Below are 15,295 nucleotides of genomic sequence, written 5' to 3'. Positions count from 1 at the left end.
TTAGGTCTCAAATCCCCTGGGAGGTTGGGTTTAGGAGGGAGGGGGTGTTCAGGGGAACAAACACAAACAAGACAAGAGAATCACCTAAGCCGCCCCTGCACAGGGCCCTGAACAGGGAGACAGGCTCTTGCAGGGGACACGCAGGCCAGGAGGAAGGAGGATAAGATACCTTGTCTTTCCAGATCAGCTCCCCCTCACCTCCAACATACAGCACAGAGGTAGGGAGCCAGGGGACACTATGACATCCCAGGGCTCACAGGCCACCAATTACAGAAGCTGACAATATGGTTTCACATGTCCCTCCCACCTGACGGGTCCCGTCCCCCTCCCTCCTCCAGGGTCCCTGCTCAGGACACCCAGCCTCCACTCCCTCTTGTCACTCCAGGATGACAACTCCATGATGTGTCTTCCCTTAGTGCTGCCTGGGGTTAAGCTCGCCCTCTGTGTACTGGCAGCTCACACTTAAGCAGGGCATGGCCCCCACGGCCAAGGCTGGCCCTGCACCACACACTTGCCCTCGCCAGGAGAGAGCTGCTCTTTCCAGAGAGGACACCCGGGCAGCTCACAGGAGTGCTGAGCAAAAGCACTAGTGGCCTGCACTCCTCAGAACCTGTCAGTACGCAGCCATAAGGGTACTAGCCTGTCACCCTGTGAGGCTGTGGCCTCTCCTCTTAGGGACTTGGTGGTGAGCAGGTGCTAGCCTGGGCAGGACATGCCCCCCACGGCCAAGGCTGGCCCTGCACCACACTTGCCCTCACCAGGAGAGAGCTGCTCTTTCCAGAGAGGACACCCGGGCAGCTCACAGGAGTGCTGAGCAAAAGCACTAGTGGCCTGCACCCCTCAGATCCCGTCAGTACGCAGCCATAAGGGTACTAGCCTGTCACCCTGTGAGGCTGTGGCCTCTCCTCTCAGGGACTTGGTGGTGAGCAGGTGCTAGCCTGGGCAGGACATGCCCTTGTGGGAAGGGATCCCTGGGCCCCCACTGTGGTGGCACAGACATGGGCAAAACAGACTCACGCATGGAGGTTTAAACTGGAACCATGGGTTCTAGGACTGACCATAAGAAGGCCGGAGCCACAGATCACAGACGACTCAGGCAAATGCTGCTGAGCAGACACCTAAGGCAAGAGTCCTAGCTGCTTCCCAGAGAACCCTACCAGCCCAAAGCCTCCCTTCCCGGTTGCTGACTTCTGAGTGCTGATTTGGCTCCAGCGCCAGCAACCAGCTCCCATATTGCAGGGGAGGGGCAGAGGTGGTATCATCTGATTTTCTTATCAGAGATACAACACCCGGCAAAGAAAGGGGGGGGCACCTGGGCACAGCAAATTGTGGTAGGAGAGGCTGCACGTGAGAAGCTCAGGGCAATTGATATTAGCTCTTTATAGCACTAGTCTAGCCATTCAGAGCTAGAAAAAAACCAATACTGTGGCAGTAATGACAATGATATACAATACCTCATGTTTACTGGCCACTTGCTATGTGCTGGGCACTTGCTACATTATTTCTTTTAATCCTCAACTCTATAAGCTAGATAATGTAATTTTCCCCTCCCCCAGTTTTGCTAAAAAGCAGCTGAAATAATGAAGCCCACCCAGGGCACCCTGCTAGGAAGTGGCAGAGGCCACGTGCAGCACCCTGCTAGTCTGGTTCTAGAGCTCTGTCTCCCAGCCACCAGGCCAGAAAGCCTCCTTTAATGAGCACTTACCCCATATTTGTTTACCCCAAAGTGTATTCACATACCCAATTTCCTCCTCTTACGACCCAGAGCACTCACTCCATTCAGCTGAAACTCTCTGTATGTATTTGGTGCCCTGCAGAGCCACCAGGTCCCCATGAACTACAAAAGTAAGCCTGGGTTGACCCGTGGAAGGTGCCTCTTGGAGAATAAATAAACCCAATGAGGTAAGGCAGATACTGATGTCTCCATTTTACAGATGAGAAGACTGAATCCAGCTAGCTCCTGAGCTAAAGTGGACCTGAATTCCTCTGTTGGCCTCTACCTAGGACTGCCCCAGTACTGTGGCCCCACATAGCACAGGAGGTATGCTGGCTCACCAAGGGACAGCAAGGCCCTGGGTGCTTCTCTTCTGGTAGTGAAGAAAGTGAACACACCAGACCCAGGTGTCGGGCTTACCTCGGCTGATCCTCTGCTTCTCCCCGGAGAGGATCCCTGGAGTGTCGATGACGCTAATGCTTTCCAACACGGGGTTAGGTAGCTGGGCACACACGAACCTGCACAGAGGAAACCCAGGTAGTGCTGGCCCACCTTCCCGCACTCAGCCCCTTGACTCCAACAGCCTGTCTCTCTCCCTGGTGAGCCACAGATGTATGCTGAAGGGTTCAGCTCACTGTGGGCCTGCTGAGTCCTGGCTGTGGTTGATACCCAACCTGAGGCTGAACTCCAGTCCTCTTGTCTGTCCCCAAGATCTGTCTTAGAGTGCCAGGCACCCAGGCGTGTTTGCTAAAATGCTGCCTGACCAGTAGGGCTACTCCATAGTGACACCCTGTCCCTATGTGTAACCAAATCTTCGGTCTGATTCTTATGGCCTCAAGTTCTTTGCTGGCTTTGGTCAGCTACCTCCCTGCCTTGAGTGACTGCATTTAGCTGGCCTCTCTCTTGGACACTCTGCTTCTGCAGACAGTCCATGAAAAGATCCCTTTACCTCCTCTTTATAAAGACCTTTAAGGACTGGGGGCAGGAGGAACTGTGAGGGTCTGTCCCAAACCATCACTGCATACAAAGTCAGGAACTGAGGACCCTTCTGACCCAATCCTCTGGGCAAAGTCATTGTGCTTCTCTGTATGTGTCCCCATTTGTAAACGGGGTGTCACTGAGTAGTTATAGAAACCTTATTCTGTGCAAGATAATAGTATGTGGGAATTTGCATTTTGAGCCAGTTTCTCTGGCTTAAAGTGCAGACTGCCAGGCACCAGACCAGACTCAGAGCCCCAGCAATGGGCCTCAGGATCTGTACTTTGAGCAAGCTCCTTGAGTGATCCCAAAGTGGCCATTGTTCATAATCATAAACCTCTGCTGTTAGGGACACCAAGATGTCTCAATCCCTGTCCCCAAGGAGCCCAGTATAGAGGAAGCCTATAGCTAGGCAACTGTAATACAAAGTGCAATGGGACCAGCACCCCCGGGAAGTGAGATGAAGAGTTTAGAAGATCCAAGGCAGAGAGATGGCTTCCTGGGAGGGCTTCCTGGAGGAGTTGGCACTGGAACTGGTCTTGAAGGATGGGTCCCATCACCCAGGAATGTTTATTTGGGCAGCTAAAGGCCAAACATCACTGTTAGGATAGCAGTCAAGCCTTATTCCAGAGGAGCAAGGGAGGAAAAGCTGATGAGGGCCATGAAATAGGATCACTCTGCAGCATGTAAACGGGAACCCAGAAATCTTTCATGCCTGGCAGACCCCCAGCCCACCTAAACATCCAGTTGGTGAGCACTCCTAGAGAAAATCACAGAACCTCATGCTGCCATCTGTCCTCTGCTCATAGGGTACCTACATTAAGTCTCATTTGTCCATTCTTCCCTGCTTGCAGTATTTCCCTCTCTCTTCAGTTTTCTGTCTGGAATGTCTTTTTTTTACTCTTTTGGTGTCATTTTGTTCGTCATTTAATGCCCATATCAAATGCCAGCTTTTCCACAAAGGCCTCATCAGCCCTGTTATTCCTCTTGCCTGGTATCCAGGGCTCTCTCCACATGCCTGTGCCCCCTGACCTGGATTCACCCTCATATTTCCATACAGAGTCAAGCCCAAGGCTGCTGGGGGACTAATGTCTGTTGAAATAAAACATGAATTCTATCCTCAGCAAGGCACCCAGGAGGGAGACAGGAAACAGTCCCTTCTACAATGACATTTTCTTCTTTATAAATTGTTGTTTGTAGAAGAAATGCAGATGGTTAAAAAAATAAATGATTCAGCAAGACATAAGATGAAATAGAAGGGATGGCCCTCTACCCGTCTTCCCTTCTCAGTTCCTCTTCCTAAATGTAACTCCTATAAACAATCACAGGGTGGCCATAACATTTAAAATAAATTGCACACAAACTTTATGGCCACCCTGTGTATATTTTTTCTTTCTCTGATTATTTTCAGGAAGAGATTAGGAAAATTTACATCTTATCATCTTCTAGATGAACACAGTAACACTGTAAGAGGTTGAGTGTCTTTAGTCAGTGTAAACTACCCCCACCCCACCACACATGGTATGTTTAACAATGGTCAGCAGACTTGCTGGGTTTGATTTATGACATAAAGGCTCTCAGCTTTCAGGAATGCACCCAGTGTGTGATGGCAATTACATACAATCTGTTATAGTAACAGATGACATGCTATTATATACTGTACACTGTACTACCATCACTAGAAGTACAATTAACCCCAAATGGCATTGACCACTAAGCTTGTGTGTCTCTCTTCTGATGAGCCCGGTTATCTCTTATCTACCCCAGGCTTTTCTCTTCTCCCACCTGGGATCCAGCTCCTCCTCTCCATCTCAGGGCAATGCTCCTTGGCAAACTCACAGGCACTGCAAACTCAACATGTCCAAAATCAAATTCTGGGCCCCTTCCCTCAGATGGCCCTGCCTCCATCCAGCCCTGCTGACTCATTCTACTGGATCATGCTTGTTCCTGCCCCCATTCATTTCTGCACTTCAGCACCTGGGGCATCCAGATCTCCTTCCTCAGCTCCAGGTACTACAGACACTACTGAACTCCAGACACCTGTCCCATTGCACCTTGTCACCACTACCACCTTCATCTTCCATGTACACTGAGTTTGCAGTTTTGTTCCCTACATAAACCAAGCCAAATTCCTGGGCTTCATGCTTGCCAGGCCAAGGTCACAAGGTTTCTCAGCATGACCCTTCCTCTGCTCACTGTAGTCCCTCCCTGGTCCTGTCTCAGAAGTTACTGACTCCATGTCACTATAGGAAAGGTGAGAGGCAAAGCTCACAGGTTTATAAAGGACATTACTCAGGATCAGAGATGGTGAGAATCCTTTGGGCAAAGATCCTTGATACCTACAAATGAAAAGTGGCCACAGGGCCTATTTCCTTCCCTGAATGACTAGGGACGGACTCAGTGAAGAAATGCATAAAATACTATCACAACCTATGGTTACTGTGTGCCAGACATGAAGTGTTTCCTGTTCATTATCCCTTATTTCTCCTTCAATTCCTTGAAAGAAATATTATTATTAAGCTATTTTACAGATGGGAAAATTTAGATACAATGAAGTTTTGTTACTTGATCAAGATTCACAGTTCTAGGCAGCTTTTTAACCCAGGTCTATCTGAAGCCAAAACCTATATTCTTTACCTTTATGCTAAATACTTCCAACTAGAAAAAGTAGCTTTAAGATTATTAAGGGCAATGCATGTATAAAACTGGATTCATAAGTATAACAAGCGTGAGCAGGGGATAAGCCTCAACCAGAATGTTAAGCTTCCCTTTTAAGTCCAGGGTTCTTTCCACTAAGTAAAAACAATGTCAGGAACACAGACAGTTGGATGCAAATCTCTGTATGTTTAGGCAAATGCTGGGAACCATATAGGGTGTCCTCTCCCCTTTTACTGGGTGGGGAGAGATCCAAGGTAGGAGAATGTGATCTAAGTCATTGCTGTACCTTCCCTGCTCTTTAATCAGGAGGAATCAGCCTAGCTTTGGCAGCTCCTGTGTCCAGTTACATTCCCAGGGAATAAGGGACAATGAAGAGACTTTAAGTATGGATAAAGCTCCAGGCCTCCCAAGACCTGCCTCCTGTCCTTTTACTTCCCACAACTAAGAAAAAGGAGAACACTCCAAGGCCTTGTGTTCACCTCCACACTCACCTGTTCAGGAAGGCATTGCCAAAGACATTGAGTTTCCTGAAAGGTTTCTTAGGATCCACCACCAGGGCATTCCCCGGGATGATCCCCTCGGTGTCTCCTTGCATCACTGCGATAAAGGAGTCTGTGGTAGGCTCGGGCCCAATCCTCATGCCTGGGAAATCCTGCTCCAGCAGGTACCTGGTGGGAAGGAACGCAGTCTTAAGGCAGGCTACTAGAAGGCGTACGATATGTGAGGGCATTTCGGCTGAACTCAAAATCTCCACCTGTTCTTCTTGGTCCTTGTTGCCTTCTCTTTTTAAGTCAGTAAGAAAAAAAGAGCAAGGTTTGGGCTCAGAAATAAAGCACAGATTGAAACTGGTTCCTACGCAGAGTCCTTTGTAACTGAAGGTAACTACTGAAGCATAGTTAGAATTAGACCATCCATCGACTCTGCTGGCTTTGTACAGGCTGTCCATTTATCCAGTTAGTTATTTAATATAAAAATAGCTCACATGCAAATACATGTGAGCAAATACAAACAGTGTAAAGGTGCAGTAGGAAAAGTCAATCTCCGTCCCATCCCAGACCTTGGATCCCACTCTCCAGTATCTATATTTTATATCCTCATCTTTCCAGAAATGTTCCACGCATACAAGCGCTGTTATCATGTGCTCACACATATTTACACATACATCTAATTTGGGGAGCATAGAAGCTGGCTGTGCACCTTTTGTTTACTCCCTCTCTGGTCATTATCCGTTTAATTTAAATGTTCAAAGAAGAGACTATATTCAAAAAGCCTTGGATAGCACCTACCCAGATATATCCAACTAATTAGTCCTCTCCCTTTGCCCTTGGGTTACTAGACAATTTTGTTAACAAATGTAATAGCATATGATGGATTTGGGGGTGGAGAGCCACAGCACGGCACGGCACGGCACGGCACGGAGCTGCAGAGGAAGGAAGCTGCTGTCCTGCTGAGAGCTTGGAGCATGCTGCCCGGTAGGCAACCCACCACACAGGCCTTGGGCAGGTTTCAGGTTGCCCTGGGAAGCCCCCGTCCTCTGATTGCAGCCCAACAAATAGGGTGTGAGGGCAGGATTTCAGTCAGAGGATCATTGTGAAAGCTGGCACTGGGGTTGTGATGAAATAAACCACAACAGCTGCACATGTGGATAGCACATCCTGCTTTTTCAGAGCACCTGCTCCTTCAGGGCCTCCTGGAAGAGGCTGAGCCTCTAGTAGCCTGGGACCAGCCAACCTGGCTTCTCCACTGCGAGGGTACTTAACTCAGCAAACCTCAGTACCTCTCTCCATAACACAGAGGATAACAGTTCCGAATTACTGAGCACCTGTGGTGTGCCAGGCATTATTGGAAACTTTCCGTGGGTTATCCAATTTCATCTTCACTTGTACTCTGATGTGAGCACTAGGATTCTCATCATCAAAAGGGCCTGATAAGAAACCCCTCTTATAGGGTATTCTGAGGATTCAATTAATTACAGATGTTCAACAAGTACCTGACACCTAGATTATCATTCCATTTTAAGGAGGAGATAAAAATAAAACACTTTGCCCCATTTTATGCAATCCACAGATAGCAGGGCTAGGATTTGAACTTGGCACTTGGATTTGAAGATTCAGGCTCCTGATCCCTATATTTCCTGCCTGAGGCCTCCCCCTTGTCCAGGTAATGCAGTTGTCTCTGGGAACAGGACAAAAGCCTCACATGAAACTAGAATGAGGAATGGGACCAGAAGGTCACAGAGGAATACAGTTTGGGCAGGAGGCTGGCCAGAACAAGGTGTTGGGGATGGGGTTAGGTTTCAGCAACCAAAAACCCAGGAATGTACTCATCTCCATAAACAGGGCCCTTGGGTTCCCAGCGTGGCCTCTGGACTGGGGTGTGGCATGCAAAAGCTATTGCTATCAGGTGACCAGGGCAGCCCCCAGGACCATGGGCTCTAAAGGAGCATTTTGGGGCTTTCAAAACAGTAGGGACAGATTCCCCTGGGAAGCAAGGTTTCCAGGACTGGGAAATGCCGTCCTTTCTTGCTTGCCTGAGCACCTGACCAAGTGAGGGCTTGGATGAGAAGTGCTAAGCAGGGCCCTGCAAAGGGCACCAAGTGTGGACAGGGAGTAGGGGGAGGGGAAGGAAACCATTAAAGGCTCTAGGGACAGGGGAAACAGAGAGGGGCAGGAAGAGCCACTCTGAGGCAGCCTCAGTACGCCCAGAATGAACGGGGCCAAACAGCAGGGATGAGGTATCCTCTTCACAATGATGTCTCAGATTCCACACCTGAGAGAGATGAGGCATACTCAGCAGATGAAACGAAGGCTTCTGGGCCTAACAGGGCAGCTTCCCAGGAAGTTAAGGTGCTGCAGCCTGAGGTGTCTGATCCAGGGCTTTGGGCTGGGCCTGCTGTCCTGCTAAGCCCAAATTACTCAACTTGCTGACCACACACGTGCATGGGGAAACAATGAGTTGAACGAGGCCACCAGCAAGGCCAGGGAGCACAGTGGGGCCAAGCAGAGAACCCAGGGCCGGGTAGATTCTCAGGGACACGTGGGCACGACTTGCAGTACTGGGTGCCCCTGTAACAAAGCCACCACTGTGTCCAGAAAGGAAAATCTATTGAGGAATCTCATACACTGATCTTTTATGGGAAGCGACACCGATCGCCTCTGTTGCCAGGCAAAACCATTCCCACAGCAATGTAAAAAAAGAAAAGTTAATTCAAGCCTAGGTGGCAACAGCTGAGATGGGAACACACAAGCCTAAGGAGGGATAGGGACTGGCTGAACACAAGATAGCAAAGCTTACCTGGTCGGCCTCACTGGGCTCTAGGGAGACTGTAATGCACCCCACAGACACAGGTGGGGAAATGGCTGGGAGGCTCTGATGGCCAAGTTGAAGTATGAGTCAACTCTATTGTCCCTGGAGCATAGTACCCTTCCCCATGGGATGAAGACATTCCAGCATGAAGGAGAATCTGGTGGTCAGACTGTCCAGCCTCTTGCTAACCTCCCTTACCTGAGCCTACCCTGAGACAGGACAGTGCCCAAGACACCACCTGGCACTGTCCGCAGAACTAGTGGCCTGCTCCTTCTCCAGCCCTCAGAAGGATGGAAAGGCAGCATTCCTTTCCCCTTCGTGCTGGAGAAGGGCTCCCCCTACCCTCCTGAGGGTCAGCCTCTAGGTCGCATGTTAGAGAATCAAGCAGGAAAGAGGAAAGAGAATGATAAAGCCCAAAACTGGGGGTCTGGAACATAGCTGGTGCTGTGAGGAAGTTATTATTATTCACATCTCTTAGATAAGGGAAGTGAAGTTGGAAAGGTCAGGTGCCTGACCTCACCCAGACCCTCCTGACCAGAACACTTGGCTAGGAAGTGGTGGAGCCTGCATTCTGCTGACTCAGACTGTGCTCCGTGGCCTTGGTCCCACTGTCAATGGGAATAGGATGCAGACCTTTCCCCCAAGGTCGTTCTCTTCCCAGTAAATGTTTTTCCTGATGACTTCCAGACACCTGACTTTCAAGTCATAGCCCAAGCTGGACACGAGGCAGGCAGACCATCTGGCCTTGGGCCTTCCGCTCCGCTGGGTAACATTCAGCCCTTGTAAGAAGTGGGTAAATTCTTAGTCCCATTTACAGACCAAGTATATCAGAGCCCTGATAGACAAAGGATACCCACTGACCTCAGAGAGTGGACAAGGACTAGGGTGTTGCAGGGGTTGTGGTCAGCAGGATGGCCTTTCCAGGGGTCAGTGGGTCTACTCAGGATGGTGGCTCCCTGATTGTTTCTCTAACCCTTTGACTCTCTAGAGAGCCGTCTTTCCAGGGTGGAGACATTGTAATGCCTGGGGTAGGGACGCCAGGGTGGGGAAGAAAGCTAAGATGGCTCTTTGGGGGGGGGGAGGGGATGCAGAGTCTCCTGATGAAGTAGAAGAGGCAAAAGGCCAGCTGGGTACCCCTCACGGTGCAGTGCTCCTCACCCCAGCAGCCTATCATGTGCTCAAGCCTCAAGGGTCCATGTCACACTACAGAAGGTCCACATAGCCCTCAAGGCCAGCCCAGCCCTCCCTACAGAGAGACTCAGGCAGCTCAGCACTGCCAAGCACTTGGGGCTCTTTTTTAGCACTGCCCTGTCCAGTGAGGCCTACCCCAGCCCACTTAGATGATCACCTCCACTAACCACAGGATAGAGCCATCACAGAAAGTGGGCAAAACAAGGAGTGACCAGGGGCCAAAGGGTCCAAGGGAGGACAGACTTGAGGCTGCAGGCCAGCAAGAGAAATAGCAAAGGGCGAAAAATAGCAGAGGCAGGAGGAATGGCTGCCAGGGCCAGAGGGACACAGAGCTACTGTACTCCAAAGAGGCAGTCTGTGTTGGAGAGAGTGGCTGCCAAGCCAATTTATTGTTTATTTTATTACTCTGGGTTGCCAGGCCGTAGGCCAGGGAAGTTATTTCAGGCAGAGATCATAGCACATTAATTAGTTATTAGAAGAATGTCCTTTTCTGTGTGTTCTTCCTGAGACAAGAAATAGACCCCGTAGCAAGCACATATAACTGAAAGTGGATGGACACTCGGAAGGCAATAGGCCAAGAACCAGGGGAAAGAAGAGGCAAGTCTTTGTTTCCATGGGAAAGGCCCCTCACATGTTCAGGCCTGGGACAGAGACAAGAATCAAGAGGAGAGGCAGGGATGCGGAAAGGCAGAGAGGAGAGGAGAATCTGAGATGCAGGCACTTCACTCCGCTGAGATTCTACTCCGGGGGGGGCCTTACTTGATTTGGGAAAGGGAGGTGGTACCAACTTATCCTCTTGGAAAGCAACTGTGAAATATGACTCTTAATATAAAAATTAAAGTATAATTTTTTTTTTTAAACATAAAACTCTGCCCAACCTTTGACCTAGTCATTCCATTTCTAAGAATCTCTGGGATTCCAATATATGGAAAAATAGCAGACAGATATTCAGAGCGATTTTGCAATAGCAAGAAATTAGAAAATAATCTAAAACTTCCAAAAGAAGTAGATTAGTTAAATGAATAATTGCATACACATACGGTGAAATGTTTATGTTTATGCAGCTGTTAAAAATAATGCTTACTCAGTTGGTAGGGCGCCGGCCCCATATACCGAGGGTGGCAGGTTCAAGCCCAGCCCAGGCCAAACTGAAAACCAAAAAAAAAAAATAGCCGGGCGTTGTGGTGGGTGCCTGTAGTCCCAGCTACTTGGGAGGCTGAGGCAAGAGAATCGCTTAAGCCCAGGAGTTGGAGGTTGCTGTGAGCTGTGTGAGGCCATGGCACTCTACCCAGGGCCATAAAGTGAGACTCTGTCTCTACAAAAAAAAAATAAATAAACAATGCTTACAGAGATTTTTTTAATTATATGGAAAATACTCATGATGTTAGTAAAAAAAAGAACAAGCCAGCATATAAAATTATTTGTAAAAAACTAAAAATTATTTGTAGCATGATTTCAACTATGTTATAAAATAGTTGAAAATATATATACAAATAGTGGAAATATATATATGTGTGTTTTATATAAATATTGGAAATATAGATATACATATATACACAGGATGGACATAGAGTTCATGTGCAATTTAAATAATAAACTAATTTAAATTGCACATGAACGTTATATCCACCCTGTATATGTTTATACACATATACACACTATATATATAAAAATTTAAAGTGGTTTCCCCTAGGGCATGGGATTATGGGTAACGTGTGATTTTTTTTTTCTTACTCAAATTTATTCTTTTTTGCACTTTCTAATAAAAATTAACTGGAAAATATGTGATTTGTTCTGAAGGGTTCCTTGCATTACAGTTCCTCCTACCCCACTGGTTAAGACTCCTACGAAGGGACACAGTTTTTGGTGCTTGAGCTAAATTCAGATACAGACATGAGTGGGGAGGAGGACCTCTTGCACTTGGAGGATAAAAGAGGAGAGATCTGCTTCTCCCAGCCTTCCTGTCTCTCACAGATAAGGAATCATCTGTGGCAACTGAATTCTGCCACTTTCTTAGACCCAGTTAACAGCCAGCAATGACTCAGGCAAACCCAGAAGACTTTCAGACAAAAGGCACTTAAACCTTTCTGCTGCTTGGGGACCCTGCCCCGGGAGACTCCTGTCTCTTCCCATCTTCCCTCCCATTCTGCAAAATGTCTGCTGGGGACCTCCCATAGCTAAGACCCTTGGCAAGGCCCCAGAGATGCTAAGGCATGGATGCTGCCTTATAAAAGTGCTCATCTCCAGGAAGGAGAAGCTCCAAATAATATAGCAAGAGTTACAACCAAGATCTATCCAGAGAGGAAGGATGTACCAGGGTAGAAGCCATCTGCAAATGGCCTGAGCTTCCTGTGAAATGTAAATTGGTGAAGGACAGAAATCACAAAGGAAATCTTGTACAGAACCCAGGTAGCTCTGAAGTGCCTTTGGTAGAAATGGGTGTTTAATACAATGGGCATGAATTAGATCAGGGGTTCTTACCCTAAGGTCCAAGGATACCTCTTGGACTTTCAACATCATACCCACGTATGCAAAGTTGGGATGTATGTACATTTTTCTAATTTTAAGTCCACAGTTTTTGTCAGATTTTCAAAGGAGGTGCTGACTTTTCGAAATGTTAAGAAGCTATGGATTAGATTAATTTCCAAGGGCCCTTGCCATTCTACCAAAAAGGCAAGAGCCAACAGACCTATCACCCTTAGGTCCTGAACTTCTTCAGAAATCACTTGACCTCTCAAAGCTGCTGAGCCCAAGGCTGTCCACTCCACAAGGGATAAACTCAACCTGGGTTTCTGTTCAGACATGACATGTGAGCATGGTACGCCTCCTACTCCCAGAAGGTCTGTATTATAAGCTTAGAGTTAGAGAAAATTAGTACCTAGCAAATCAGTAAACAGACTATTGACTTTTCTGCTATCCTCATCAAAGCACAGGGCTTTGCATGTCCCAAATGTTCAAATAGCCAATGAAAGGAAACAAGAGGAGCCCTCCTCTCAAACCCGCTGCAGGAGATGCGCACCCTTGACTTAGGAGGGCCACCAAACCCCATTCTCATGCTGTAGGAGCCTAACTCTTAACTCAGAGGGGTCATAGTACCCTTAACAGTTTGGAATGGTCATAATGGTGCCAGTGAAAATAGCCTGGCCTTGAAGTTTGGGTGGACTGAGGAATGGAGAGGAGCCTGTCCTCTAAAGATAGGAAGGATTCTCATCACTCTGGCGGACAGTATGAGGCCCTCTATGAATGCAGGCGGACAAGCTGCAGCCCAAGGATTCTGTAATTCAAGGGAATGGATGAATCACCCTCAAAATTACAGGCATGTTGCCAACCATCTCCTCACACGCATCTAGGACGTGCATTTCAGGTGTGTGCCCAGCCATTACATGGCTTTGGACAATTTATTTAACTTCCCCATCTCTCGCCTACAAAGTCAAGTGGCTGGATGAGACTATCCAATATCCCTTCCACCTCTAAAAGTCTGTAATATTATTATTGAGCCATTAAGATCAAGTAAGAGAAAAGAGAAAAAGCATTCCATTTTTGTCAAGTCTCCAAGACACAACACATAGGAGATCTACTTCAGCGAAGCAAAATGATGAGAGGGACAGGTGGCACCACAAGGCAGGAGGCCACAGCCACAGCCGCCCAGCCCCACCCCACACACAACCTCCCTTCTCAGGCCTGCTCCCTTCAGAACTCAGCTGCAAATGGAAGGCCCCCATTTGAATACCTTAAACCCCTTAAAAACAAGGGAAGTAGTTAAGACATGTTCCTGAAAAGTGAGGATATGAAACAACCCCACAGCATAAATCAGGTGCTCCGGAGAGCACCTCCCTTGAGCCCTCCCACAAGCCCTCCTGGGCCTCGGTTTCATCATCCATAAAATGGGGAGACCAGGGATCGCTTTGAACGTGAACACTTCATATTGACCACTTGAGCCCAGTGCTAAGTAGAGTGGAGAAGCACCGGACTGGATGGGGAGTGGGGCCAGAAAAAATCGTGGGGTAGCTTTTAATGCCGGCACACACAGATTTCTTCCCATTTGTCCCCAGGCAGGAGTGTAGCAGCGGGAGTGGCCCGGGGTTTGGGGCGCTGGACGGCGGGGTGGGCGGCCAGGACCCTGGGCCCACTCACCTGATGAAGGTGGTCTTCCCAGTGGAGTACTGGCCCACCAGCAGGACCATGGGCTTGTTGTCAAAATCGGCATCCTCCAGGGCGGGCGAGTGAAACTCGTGGAAGCGGTAATGCTCTTCCAGAGGCAACAGCTTGGTCTTGTAGAGTTTCTTGAGACCCTCGCTCACCGTCTGGAAGACCTCGGGGTCCTTCCTCCGGCGGTCATCGTTACTCAGCCAGCTGAACATCGTGGCCGCCGCTTGCCGCCTGCGCTCAGCCGCGAGGAAGGCGCCTCGGGAAGGTCCGGCCCACCGGGCTCCGAGCCGCACCGCCGCCTCACCGGAGCGCGGGGCTCAGCCGCACCATGGCCTGGGCGCGCGGCTCGGGAGCTGGGCGCGCACTCTCTCCCTGCCCCTGGGACCCAAGTCCAGCCCCTGCCGCATCAGCAGCCCAGGCCGGAGAGAGGAAAAAATGATCTGCGCTGGGGGGGGGGGGGGGGGGCGATCTTGGAAATTAAAGTCGAACCTGCAATGAAACTACCAGATGCCGGGGTCCTGATCTCCCCGCAAGCTGTCCTCGCTTGCTCTGCTCAGCGTGCAGCTAAGGGATGCTTCAAGCTCCGCTCCTGTCGGGCCGAGGCGGCTCAGTCCAGGCGGCGGCGTTGCCCAGCCCGCGGACAGCTCCGCATCCGCAGCAGCATCCTGCAGCCTCGGGCTCTGATTTAAATGCAAGCTGGGCAGACAGCGGCGCTTGGGGGAAGTCCCGTAGTACTGGCAAGGCCGGGCGGGCCCCACGATTCCGGTGACGAGAAGCCGCGCAGGGCGCCGCCATATTTTGGGGCAGGCGCTCCGCTAGGGACCTACGGCGGCTGCCAGCAAAGGGATGCGGCTTTGCGCCCAGAGGGAAAGCTGGGTTATCGCCCCTGGGGCTTGATTTGGGAACAGCGCCCTCTCAGGGACGGCCGCGAAGACAGAGTTGACCTACTCATCTCTCTCCCTGCTTTGAAATTGTCTCTCCTTTAGTTGTTGAAGTCAATTCCCTAGGAAAACAGGTATCCTAATATTGGGGAATATTCTTCTTGGAGCCAAGGAAAGAAGAATCCAGTATCAGGTTACGTGAAGTAACCACCCAAACTTTTTGCTAGACTAAGGGTGAAATCAAAACCATTCCCAATTATTCATTTATTCATTCCAACAAAACAAGCAACAAGCAAAATCCCAGCAAGTAGTGAGCCATTATTCGGGGGCAGAGACAATTTTGGTGACTGTGGATACAAAGATGAGCATTATACAAGCTCTTCCTTCCGGGAGCCCCAGTCAAAGCAGGCCTTACAGA

General features: G+C 49.2%; 1 protein-coding gene across 1 annotated transcript in view; it reads right to left on the bottom strand.

Moving 5' to 3' along the window:
* Positions 1-14,796, bottom strand: part of EHD3 (EH domain containing 3) — a 28,847-nt gene extending 14,051 nt beyond the window's left edge. Inside the window, exons 1-3 of the mRNA XM_053589047.1 lie at positions 13,982-14,796; positions 5,842-6,018; positions 2,135-2,232 (exon numbers count right to left, since the gene is read on the bottom strand). Of these exons, the coding sequence (XP_053445022.1) occupies positions 2,135-2,232; positions 5,842-6,018; positions 13,982-14,208 (502 nt within the window). The 5' untranslated portion in view covers positions 14,209-14,796. The remainder of the gene's footprint in view (positions 1-2,134; positions 2,233-5,841; positions 6,019-13,981) is intronic.
* Between the last annotated feature and the right edge of the window lie 499 nt (positions 14,797-15,295).

Source organism: Nycticebus coucang, chromosome 4 (genome assembly GCF_027406575.1).
Source record: "Nycticebus coucang isolate mNycCou1 chromosome 4, mNycCou1.pri, whole genome shotgun sequence".
Classification (NCBI taxonomy): domain Eukaryota; kingdom Metazoa; phylum Chordata; class Mammalia; order Primates; family Lorisidae; genus Nycticebus; species Nycticebus coucang.
Note: the sequence above shows the minus strand (reverse complement) of the source record. Positions and strands in the feature narration are given on the sequence as shown.